The sequence below is a fragment of the Dromaius novaehollandiae genome, chromosome 11 (assembly GCF_036370855.1).
Source record: "Dromaius novaehollandiae isolate bDroNov1 chromosome 11, bDroNov1.hap1, whole genome shotgun sequence".
In the NCBI taxonomy this organism is placed as follows: Eukaryota; Metazoa; Chordata; class Aves; order Casuariiformes; family Dromaiidae; genus Dromaius; species Dromaius novaehollandiae.
In genome coordinates this window covers 9,909,675-9,920,426 of record NC_088108.1, presented here as the reverse complement: position 1 = coordinate 9,920,426, position 10,752 = coordinate 9,909,675, and the positions used below count along the sequence as shown (strand labels likewise).

Here is a 10,752-nt window from a genome sequence, read left to right as displayed (position 1 = left end):
TAAATTGGAGGTATTTTATTTCTTTTCATCTTTTGTATGGAAAAAAATATACACCCAGCTCTAATATAAGCCCTCTTGTGTCAAACGATGTTGCGGCCCCTCAGTCAAAGGCCCACGCCCCCTAAGGAATTTACACAGCAGGAAGCCTTCGCCCATAAAACAGGGGATGCTGCTCTCCTTTTGTATACCAGGTAAGCTCCTAGGATGGGGATGGAGAAAAAGCGTTTTCTCACTCCAGCCTGAGTTTAAAAGGTGCACATGGCCAAGCCCCTCCAAGAGGCTACAGGGGCGCCTTGTGTTTTCCATGCAGATCTTGAAAAGGGAAGATAACTTCTGAACCCCACTTTCTGTGATGACTCCAGATGAAAACTACAGCCATGTGTTGGGATCCAGAAGTTCAATCACATGACCTCTCCCTTCCTCTGCTTCCCTCAGCACTCACCACTGTTATATGGCTCTGTGATCTTACTCCAGGGAAGCAAGAGCCACACTAACCCTGGACAAGCCAGCTTGGGCACCAGAAACAGAACAGTCCCATCTGCGAGCACTTTACTTGCATCTCTGCAAGACATTCAGAGATGGAGAACCAAGTATTTCACCATCTATGTTGTTTCAAAGGTCAGTTATAAACACAAAGATTTAACATGTATGTCTCATTTCTAACCTAAATTTGTCTGGCTTCAGCTTTCAGCCACTGTTTGGGGGATTTTATTTTCTTTAAGCCCTTCTCTGGTGCATTCTCTAGAAGACTCTCTAGAAACTGATGTTTTATTCCCATCCCCCAAAATCCAGATCGCAGGACCAAGTCACCTTGTGATCTAATTTATGTCAGGTGCTAGCACTATAACATAGCAGGATCACAGAGCTCCTGGAAGTCTCTGTGTGCAGGAAATCGTTTCCAGGCCTCCTGTTGAGGAATCACTGCCGTAATAGCACCCACAACAGAATCCAAGCAGGTTGGAGCGGAATGAAAGATCTCCCAGGAAAAAGGACTCAGTCCTGCAGGGTCTTGTGCGTTTCCCCTGCGCTGTCGGCACCCAGCACTTCGCAGCGCCCGTCTGAAAGAGACGAATTCAGCGAGGACAAGTTCAGCAGAAGCGACACAGCGCCGAACTCCGGCACGCGCTCCGCCGGCGCGCGCGGGCGAGCCCCTTCCTCCCGGCGCCGGGCAGGTGCTGCCCCGCTCCCTCCGCTCCCGGCGGCGGCTCCGCATGCCCGGGGGCACCGGCGCAACTTCCCGCGGCGCCTCCAAAGCCGCACCCTGGAAGGCGGCTTCAAGAAGCCGGCGCCCGCCCGGCCGCCGCGAGCAGGGCAGAAGCGGGCGCCGGCCCGCCCGTCCGCCCCGGGGGAGGCCGCGGCGGGCCCGGCCCGGCCCCCGCGCGTCCCACCCCCGGCTTGACGCCAGCGCGCTAATGAAATGCTAATGCCGGGGCGCGGAGCCGGGCGCTGCCCGCGCCAATAAAACGCGGCGCGGCGCGGCGCGGGGGCGCAGCCCGCCGCCGCCATGCAGGGCTCGACCCCCGCCGCCCCGCCGGCGCTGCACCTCCTCACCTCCTACTTCATCGACAGCATCCTGGGCCGCGGCCCCGCCGCGGGGCGGCACGGTGAGGGGCGCCGGGGCACGGGGGGGCGCCGCGCCGGCCCGCGCCGCTCCGCGGTAACTCCCCGCTTCTCTCCCCTCAGGCGAGGAGCGCGCGGCGCCGCTGCGGCCCGGCCGAGCGCGCGCGCCCGCGGAGGAGCCGGTGGCGGCGGGGCGGGGGGGGCGCCCGCCCGGCGCGGCGGCGGCGGCGGCGGCGGCGAGGGGCGGCGAGGCGCCGGGCCCGCTGAAGAGGAAGCAGCGGCGGTACCGCACCACGTTCAGCACCTTCCAGCTGGAGGAGCTGGAGCGCGCCTTCCGCAAGTCCCACTACCCCGACGTCTTCACCAGGTAGCGGCGCGGCGCCGGCCGCCGGCGGGAGGGGCGTCCTGCCCTCGCGGCGCGGCGCCGAGCGGAGCGGGCCGGGGCGCCGCGGCCGCCGGGGCGCGGGCGGGCGGAGGGCCGGGGCCGCGGGCGCCCGGCGGCTAACGGTGTGCTGCCCCGCAGGGAGGAGCTCGCCGTGCGCCTGGACCTCACCGAAGCCCGCGTGCAGGTGAGTGGCGGGCCGCGACCGCTGGGGCCGCCGCGACCGTTGGGGCCGTTGACGCCAGCAGACGCTCCCGCCCCTGCCCGGCCGTTAGACGCTTTCGTGGAGTTTCAAACCCTTCAAGGCTTGAAAGTAGCTATTAAAAATAACGCTCTATCCCCGTTTCCTCAGTTGGGCAATACGATAACGCAGGATGGGGGAGTGAAGCAAGTGCGGAGTGGGGTGGGTTCTGTCGGTTTTGGTTATTACTTCAAATTAATTTTAAAAGGAAGGAGAAATGGGCAGGTTACCTGGAGGCAGGAAAGCAAGCAGTTTTAGAAAGATTCCCGAAGTACAGTTCAGATCCACATCTGCTGCTGTCTTCAGGGGTCTAAAGGCAGAGTACTATTCTCCTGAGTTCTGAGATAATAAAAAAAAATATACCGTTTTACAAGATGGTGTGAAGAAGTGAGCAGTTCTGTGGGGCATCCTAAATTGAAGAATTTACATAGATGTTCAGAGCAGCTTACACTGTTCTCCTGCTCTAACTTAACTCGAACAGCTGCACTTTTAAATGAATGGTTAAAATAAATAAAAGAATAATTTGATACTCAGATGACAGTAAGAAACTGTCCAGGGAATTTTATGGTTTAGCTGAGCTGTAATAATGGCAACTCCTGCAGAACATGAGGCATACAGATATAGAGACAATCTAATTCCTCAAACAGTCTGCAGTTTTCTTAAGAGCAGAGTTAAACTAAGAATAACCCTAGTAGCTTTTTCTGACTCTTAACATTCATAGTTAACCTTTTAAAGAGCGGTTTAAGTTCAGCTCTTTTATAAGGTAAAAGTTCATTTTTATAGAAAACATCTGTTAGGTTTTTGAAAAAGGTAATTTCAAACTGGGTATGAAGGCTTTCAAAGTTTTGCAAGCTTGACATCAAAATGGTACAAAATTTGGCTTGTACTGGATATCAGATGTTGACTGAACTACTCTTCCAGTACAACTCTGGGCATTTGCCTACTCATGGAAGTTGGAGAACAGGGGTGCAGCTGCTCAGTGTGTCAGTCCTGCTTACTACTGCGTAGCTTTGTTACTGTCGGTGCCGGAACCCTGCTTGTAGAAGTTGTCATTTTTTCAGTCACTGGATCTGTGATGGCTCACACTAGCTGAAGTCTGTAAGGCTGTCAGTTTCTTTACCTTTTTTTTTGTTTTTTTTAAAACATGAATCATCTTCAGAAAAGGTCCTTGTGAGTATGAACACTACTTCCAGTGCTCCATAATTTACTCATCTGAGCATAGTTGGATGTACTTTCATGTCTGTTTTGTGAACTTGAAGGAAATTATGTGCTCTTCCCTCTCCCTGTCCCCAGAAATCACTAAAACTTGTAGTCACTGAAATACTGCAATACCTGGTAACTATATACTGCCTCTACCATTAGAAAGGACATGGCTGAAAAGCTTTTAGCTTACCTGTTAACTGTCCCATTCCCCTCATGGGGTCCTTGTTCTGTAGCCAGTTTGGCCTGTGAAGGAATGGTGCATTAGTTGATGGCAAGGAGGAACTCCTTTCCTAATGACTTACCTGGAAGAGACAGTCAGATTCAGGTTTGATGGAGGTGAAGAGCAATTAACATGCAAAATACCAGAGCTTGTGCATCTCCAGTGGGTGGGAGGAACCTCAGAGAGCTGTGCCTTGCTCCTCCAATACTCTTTGTCAGATCTTGCCACAAGGCTTCTGGACACGAGCACCTGGCCAGCACAAAGTTGGCTTCGGGTGAGCTTGTATCTCAGTGGCTCTGCCTGTGTTCTTGTTCTGTAGTAAATAGGAGACAACTTAGCCCTGGAGGTAAGAGGATACACAAATAAAGGGAGGAGATGGAAGCAGAAATCTTTGTATCCTTCCTTACCTTGGGAAAGGGGTAGTCTAAAAGCCTGCAAAACCTTTCCATAACCTGAACTCATTTTGGGAGTCTCTTCAGTAGTATTTACATCTATTGTTGCCATTCCGTTTCCCATAATTCATATTGTTGGTCCAGAGGGAAACTAAGAAACAGTTATTGAATGTTTTGTTTTCTTAATGTGAAGAGTCAAGCATTGCATGGGTAATTCAGTGCCATAAGCTGCATCAGTATCAAAATATTAGCTTAATCTGATGGAATTAAGCATCCTTGTGGTTTTTTTTCCTGATAGTGATCCTGTATTCAGCTACAGCAGAAACATGCAGTAGCAACATTTATGAGTCTTTATCATTGTTGGGTATTACATCAATTAAATAGGATACATTTTTAAAGAAAAAAATTACAGCAAGAAAGCTATGAAATTTTAGATGCTCAGTTTATTTTTCATTTAAAAGACAAATTTCTTTTGTCCAATATGTGCAGTGCTAGTAATTACAAAAATAACCTGGATAATACTTAGTGTACAAATCAAATGTGAGAGTGTAACACACCTTCTTTCCTGAACACTTAATGTATTTTTAAGCTTTTTTCACTGATATTACACTTATATCATAAAAATCTTAAGACTGATATAGCAGTATCTCTTATGTTTAGTTTAGCACTTTAAATGATTCTGAAAATACACTTATAAAGGCAACTTAAGCCTTTTATTGAAAGCAAAGGAAAACTGCTTAACAAAAGCTTCAGAATGACTAATCTGAATGTTAATGACTAATACATGCTAAATTTTGAAAGATGTTTGTCACATCAGTGTAAGGTATGAGGTATGTCTGTGTCCCTTTATCACTTGCGCTGATGAGTTTGTAGCAGTAAGGAGCTGGAAGCTGGCTTTTTTTCTAAACATAATTATTAGATATTTACACTGATATTTCCCTCCAGTTTGATAAATACAAAATCTGAGCGATTACTAAATGAGTCTAGTTATTAACCCCTGTTTAAAAAATATATATATATTTTGCAGTCAGAGTACAAATCTGAGTGATCAAATGGATTCACTTTAGCACAGAAAAATCAGAAAAGCACACGTCATCTCATGTTACACTTCTTTGTAAAGAAAAATTTGAAGAATAATGCTAAGATTTATAAGGAAATTCATACTTTTGCAGCACCTGTTTTGTCCTTTTTAGGAAAGGCTTTACCTGCATGGCTACAGTGTGAGAAGGTTCACATTGCCTTTTTTCTATTGGATTTTATTCTAATGGAAAACACTAACACCTCTGAGTTGGTGTCTTGTCTTGTGAGATCTCAGCTAAGCTCCACTTGCAGATATTTGGGATTAATGGTTAACGGTGATTTCAAGTCATGTGATTCCCAGTAACTGAGCTCATTTTTTCTTACCAAATCCCTAGACATGGACTAATACACACTGACTATGTAGTCTTCACTCTTACATAGGCATAGCTGGCTGGTGTTTCACTGGTTAAGATGGAAGACATTTGATTCTTTAAAGTGTGTGGTTGTTTGACAAGTGACCAAAAAGCCAGTCAGAGCACTCAAGAATCCAAGTACCAACTTCCAAACTTTGATGCTCTGACTTCTCCTAAGGGCACCTTCCCTGTACAGTGCACCTGGCTCTGTTATATACACAACACAATCTAAACCCCTCCTCCAGGGGAACAGCAATTCCCCAGTGTAAAAACACTAGAACATATGCAATGAAAGGACTAGAGTAAGCCATTCCTCAGCTGGGGCCTGAGAACCCCATAGGAAGTGCTTTAGAAGAATAAATGTCATTGATAGATGTAGAAACATCATCAGACTCAGGACAGCAAGGCTATGGCACACTACAGCCTTTTTGTTTGGGCTGTTGGCATCCTGTTAGCGGACAGTTTCCTTCCAAACCACTCTACTACTTGGTATTATTTAAGCACCTGAAGGTAAATAAGTCACAGGGAACAGTTATATGGCATGTCTGAGATTAAAGCGAGTGGTGGAGCTGGTAACCCCCAGAAGCTGATTGTCAGCCAGCTGTTTCCTAGTAATTAACTATTACAGGTGTTATGCAATAGAAATTTTAAACTCTTGAAAAACATTTTTTAACTGAAATATAATTGCAGATAGAAAAGGCAACTATTTATTAAAAAACTCAAGCCAGTCTTCCGTTGTCATTATAGATTTCTATAGAATTTGACCATTTTAGAAAGACTAATACCAAAGGACTAATTAATTTTAGCATCTGCTATCTTTTTGTTGTGACTTTTTGCAATTTAATTTTGAGTTATGATTTTAGTTTGTTCTAGTGATTATCTTCTTAATAAGAATCTGTATTCTATGGTAAATGACCCTAAGCTTTAAAGTTTTACCTTTGTCCTAAATCAGAAGCAAATTTCAGAAAGTCAGAATTCTGCGTAAAACAGAGGTTGGCCTTTCTGAGAACTTTGTTCCTTGGGTTACCACTCTCTACTAAACATTGCACCCCAAGTCGAGCATTCAGGTCTCATACAGATGACACTTCTGGCAGCAGCTCATTCCATTTCAAAAGTAGTAACTTACCAGGCTGCTGAATGAGATGATGTGCCACAGCCAAGGCCTTTTCCACATCCAGATTCAGTTCAGAATCCAATTTGAATGGATCCAACTACCTCCACTGCAAAGGGGGCTAGAAGATCCAAACAGCTGAGTAAATTTGGGTTTTGAGTGTTCTACCTTGGAAGCATCCATTTCTGAGATTCTTGGTTTTAGGGCTTCTCTCCCATGTGTTTTAGAGCTGATATACTTCACACTGTTGTTCTTCAGCATTAATTGAGCAGAACCTTTCAGAACCTAGGATGGCAGCAAAAAGCAGTGAAGAGTCAGTTTTCTGATCTGTAGATTGGATTGACTAAAATCTTTAAAATATGCTTAATGGGCTAAAATAATGATTAGTCAGGCTGAAAGAGGCAATATACTCAATAGCTTACAACACAAAACCAATACCGGCTAAAACCCCTCTAGGAAGAGTTGGATTCCCTGTTCTAATACTACTTACCAGATTTTCTAGTTTAGTATTGGCTTTTAGTGCAATTCAGTTGATCACTTTCATATAACTATATGCTGTTTGTATTCATGGTAGATAACAAAAGCTTCTCATTTTATTTTTAACCCCACATATAAAATTGTACTGTCCAACTATCGAGATAAAAAAAGCACACATGGCATACTTGGCCTAGTTACTGTTACAGTCAGGACTAAACCGCTTCCTGAAGTATTCGTACAGAAATAGACACCTCTTGAATGGCTTTGTTGAAATTTAATGTTCAATAATAGCTTATGAAAGGATAAATGATCACTTTTAATAACTAAGTTCTCAAGTGATAGGTTAAAATATTACAAAGGCTTAAAAACATATGGGGCTGTATTCAAATGGAGCCACAAGCTAGTCAAACTCACAATATATTTCTAACTTTGATTATTTGCTAATAAACCCACTAAGGAATTTATCAATGGATCTTTAATATTAAGAAATGTTTTTTGGTTTAACAGTTACTATTTTGTATCACTGCATGCAGTAGCTGGTATGACAAACTACAGTGAGTTCAGCTAATGCCTTTGTAATTTCTCATTAAAGGTCTGGTTCCAAAACAGAAGGGCAAAGTGGAGGAAACGCGAAAAAAATGAAATTCTGGGGACTGTTCCAGGAATCTCCTTAACACACCCACTTGGTCTATTTTTGGATGTTCCGTTGAGTCATTCACCCCTCCTAGACCACACATGGAGGTCAATGCCTCTTTCAACACTGGCTGTGCCGTCCATGTCTCCAGCCTTTTGTCCTTCAACCTTGGGGACTTTTGGCCTCAACAGTCTTACCTGGACTTCTCTCTTCAGAAATCCAATTTTAAGTCCACATTTTGGAAGGTAGTATCAAGTGTTTTCTTTCCTAAATCTCAAAATTGTTCAAAGTTATTGTACTTGTATTAGTTTGACACTTGCATGCATTCTCGTTAAATATACTCCTGTAAAAAATAAACTTAGTAAAATGGGGTTAGTTCCTGCATGGGATAGTTAGATTAAGAATAGCAGGATTCGACTTTAAGTTATGATAGTAAAAATGTCATATGTAATTACTATTTGAACAACACTTATGCCTGCTTTTGAAAGGTTGGTCCCATTGAACTCTGGTCTTCACAATAGACTGCTGTAATCTAATCTGTAGGTTGCAGCCGACTGATGCAGTTTGCACACAGTAAAGATGGGACTGCAGACAGACCTGGCTTCTAGGTGATTTGCCAGAGTAAAGGATTAAATGTTTCTTCACAGGAGGTCAGACCAGGAGATTGGCTTCATGTGCAAGATTGACAAAGCTCAAAAGAGAGAGAGATTTTCCTGATCCTAACTTGCTGCTAAGAGCAGTACAACCAGCCTGGTTTCCTCTGCAGGTGGTACGCTCTCAGTGCTTAGAGCAAACTCAGACCTACCCTCCATTCCTTTCTCTATAGTCAGGTACCTAGAACACCAGCAATTCATTTCAACCGAAACTGCTTCCTGGGCTTTCTTGCCCAGCAACCTGAAATTCATCAGCAGAGTGCTGCTGCTGTTCTTGTGCACCCCATAAAATAGAGACAAGGACGTACATGTAGTTTTTTAAATATATGTTAGGATAGTGCTGTCCTCTTACTGAAATTATACCCTATACTGTGTGTAGTTCTGCATTAACAGGCGGATCTTTCTGCCACAGTGACTTATGCTGCTTTTCACACGGAATAACTTGTTAGACAAATTGGCTGCACAAACAGCTATAAAAAAATTGTTCTTTTTACAAGGTGGTTTACTGTTTTCAGAATACAGACTGATTTACAGCATTCAGGGTTTGTTCAGATAGAATTTAGCATTAGGAGTTAAGGAAATCAGTGCTGTTCTAGGTATCTGCATGCCATGTCTGATTCTCTCCCTTTATTTTAATTGAGGGTGATTTTAAGAGAAAAACACTGTACTATGAAACAACTAAAATACATCCTGGAAACAAAAAAAGAAAAATACATTTAGAAGAAGCTGGAAATTTTAACAGATTCTTTGCTAATACTTCTTTAAGTCTTGTGATTCAATTAATAAGTACTTGTTCTCCAGAGCAATTTGTAGTTTGGATAATATTGACTTCTTTCAAATACAGGTTTCTGAATGCTTTAAATCCTCTCATGACAACAGCTTCAGTACTAACGAAAGCTCCTGCACCCCCGTCAGACCCTGCTCTCACTGCCTTCACTGATCCAGCAGCAGTTGAAAGGAAAACGTCGAGCATTGCAGCTCTAAGACTCAAAGCGAAAGAACATTCAGCACAAATCCCTCAATTAAACCTCATCTCCAGTCTTACAAACACTAACAAAGAACTTTGTTAGGAGCTCTCCCACAGGCCACAGCCACAGAGGGGAAAGTGAGTGCTTTCTTCAATAAGTAGCTCCTGTTAGAGACACATCTTAAAGTTGTAGTTCCTCCATTTTCAGAAATGGACTGAAAGCAAATAACCCTACTAAAATAGGTTTCCTTCATTATAATGTGAAATCATGTAGCAAATTGACTTGTCATTATTTCTATAGGCAGTAAATTTCTGACATTACAGAAATATAAACAGGAACTATCTCATCTTCATAAACGTGAAACTGAGGCTTTGAAATCCCCACAGTCACTGGATGCTAGTATAAAGGTTCACAATTCTTTGTAGGAATAACTTACATTTTATAAGAAATCTTTAACTCATTTCTGAGGAGGAACTCTTAGATGCAGTACTTTAGACATGAGAATTGGTATACAGTACGTTTCTAACTTGGAGGTCATGCTTCATGTTGAAGTAAAAATGCTAGTGAAATCTCGCATTTTAGACAAACTTAGCAAGAACGAGATGTGGACTATTTTCAGTATAGATTTTTGATTCAGAACTAGGTTTGTATGAAGTATCTTGTTTCAAACTAAAAAAATAAACAAATGTTTGCTTTATGTCAAGGGTGGCAATGTTTTAATAATTAAAAAAATTCAACCTTTGTATATAAAAACTGTATCCTGTGAAAATAGGTTATTAGTGTGCAGTAAATTGTGTATAGTCCTCTATATGTGTATATATACTTATCAGTAAATAGCTAATAGCTGGAAATAGAAGGTTGCTGAATACTTTTAGCATCATTAGTGGCACATAATACCAGACCAGTAAGTTAACAGATCACTTGTACATTTCCAGATGATTCATGCCTTGAGTAGATTCAGAATTTAAGTGAAACTAAATGTAAGGTGTTAAATTTTTCTTTGGACTGCTGTTGGAAAGAGTGAAAACTGAGGCCCCAGTGAGCAGAATTCATGATAATCCTAACCTCCTTTCTGGCCTCAAACAAGTCATTTTAAAGTGTTTGCTGTACTTCCCCATCTGTGGGATGGGAACAAGAAGAACTATCCTGCCTATATGTCTGATCCTCTGGTCTTAAGTGAAGGTAAGTATCACTATCCTTGTTTTACAGCTCACTTGCCTACCTCACAGGGCTGTTGTGAGGACTGATTAAACAAGCATGACACTGCAAATAGTAGTTATGGAAATGCTAATTCTGTTGTTAGCAATCACAACAGAAAGGCCAACAGCTGACTTTACCTGAAGATTTACCACATCCCTAGCAGCCCTCCAAGGAAGCTGTGCTTTTGTGGGCTGATAGAACACCATGGAGCTCGTCTGTTGATGGTGCTGGTCCCTCAAGACTATTCTTATGCACTAAACTCATACAGAGAAGGTTTT

The 10,752-nt window shown here is 43.3% G+C and overlaps 1 protein-coding gene and 1 long non-coding RNA gene across 3 annotated transcripts; one reads left to right on the top strand and one right to left on the bottom strand.

Annotated features, from left to right (window-relative positions):
• On the bottom strand, positions 1–3,721 carry LOC135329548 (uncharacterized). The gene is made up of 3 exons (XR_010391031.1): positions 3,577–3,721; positions 2,414–2,522; positions 1–1,058 (listed from the first exon to the last, which is right to left on the bottom strand). It is a non-coding gene; the product is annotated as an uncharacterized LOC135329548 (long non-coding RNA).
• ESX1 (ESX homeobox 1) lies at positions 1,361–10,544 on the top strand. Of its 2 annotated transcripts, XM_064518223.1 has the most exons (5): positions 1,369–1,604; positions 1,684–1,927; positions 2,084–2,129; positions 7,612–7,898; positions 9,151–10,544. In XM_064518223.1, the coding sequence occupies exons 1-5, from the start codon at positions 1,505–1,507 to the stop codon at positions 9,374–9,376; spliced, it is 903 nt and encodes a 300-aa protein (XP_064374293.1). In that variant the 5' UTR covers positions 1,369–1,504; the 3' UTR covers positions 9,377–10,544. The 2 variants fall into 2 exon arrangements, with proteins under 2 accessions (XP_064374294.1, XP_064374293.1); XM_064518224.1 differs by lacking the exons at positions 2,084–2,129; positions 9,151–10,544 and having other exon boundaries at positions 1,361–1,604; positions 7,612–7,704.
• The last annotated feature ends 208 nt before the right edge of the window (positions 10,545–10,752 follow it).

Excerpts from the sequence above, each read along its gene's own strand:
- ESX1 (XM_064518223.1), top strand. The coding sequence starts at position 1,505 with ATGCAGGGCTCGACCCCCGCCGCCCCGCCGGCGCTGCACCTCCTCACC. Across the intron at positions 2,130-7,611 it reads TCACCGAAGCCCGCGTGCAG|GTCTGGTTCCAAAACAGAAG; the intron begins GTGAGTGGCGGG and ends TTCTCATTAAAG. Across the intron at positions 7,899-9,150 it reads TTAAGTCCACATTTTGGAAG|GTTTCTGAATGCTTTAAATC; the intron begins GTAGTATCAAGT and ends TTTCAAATACAG.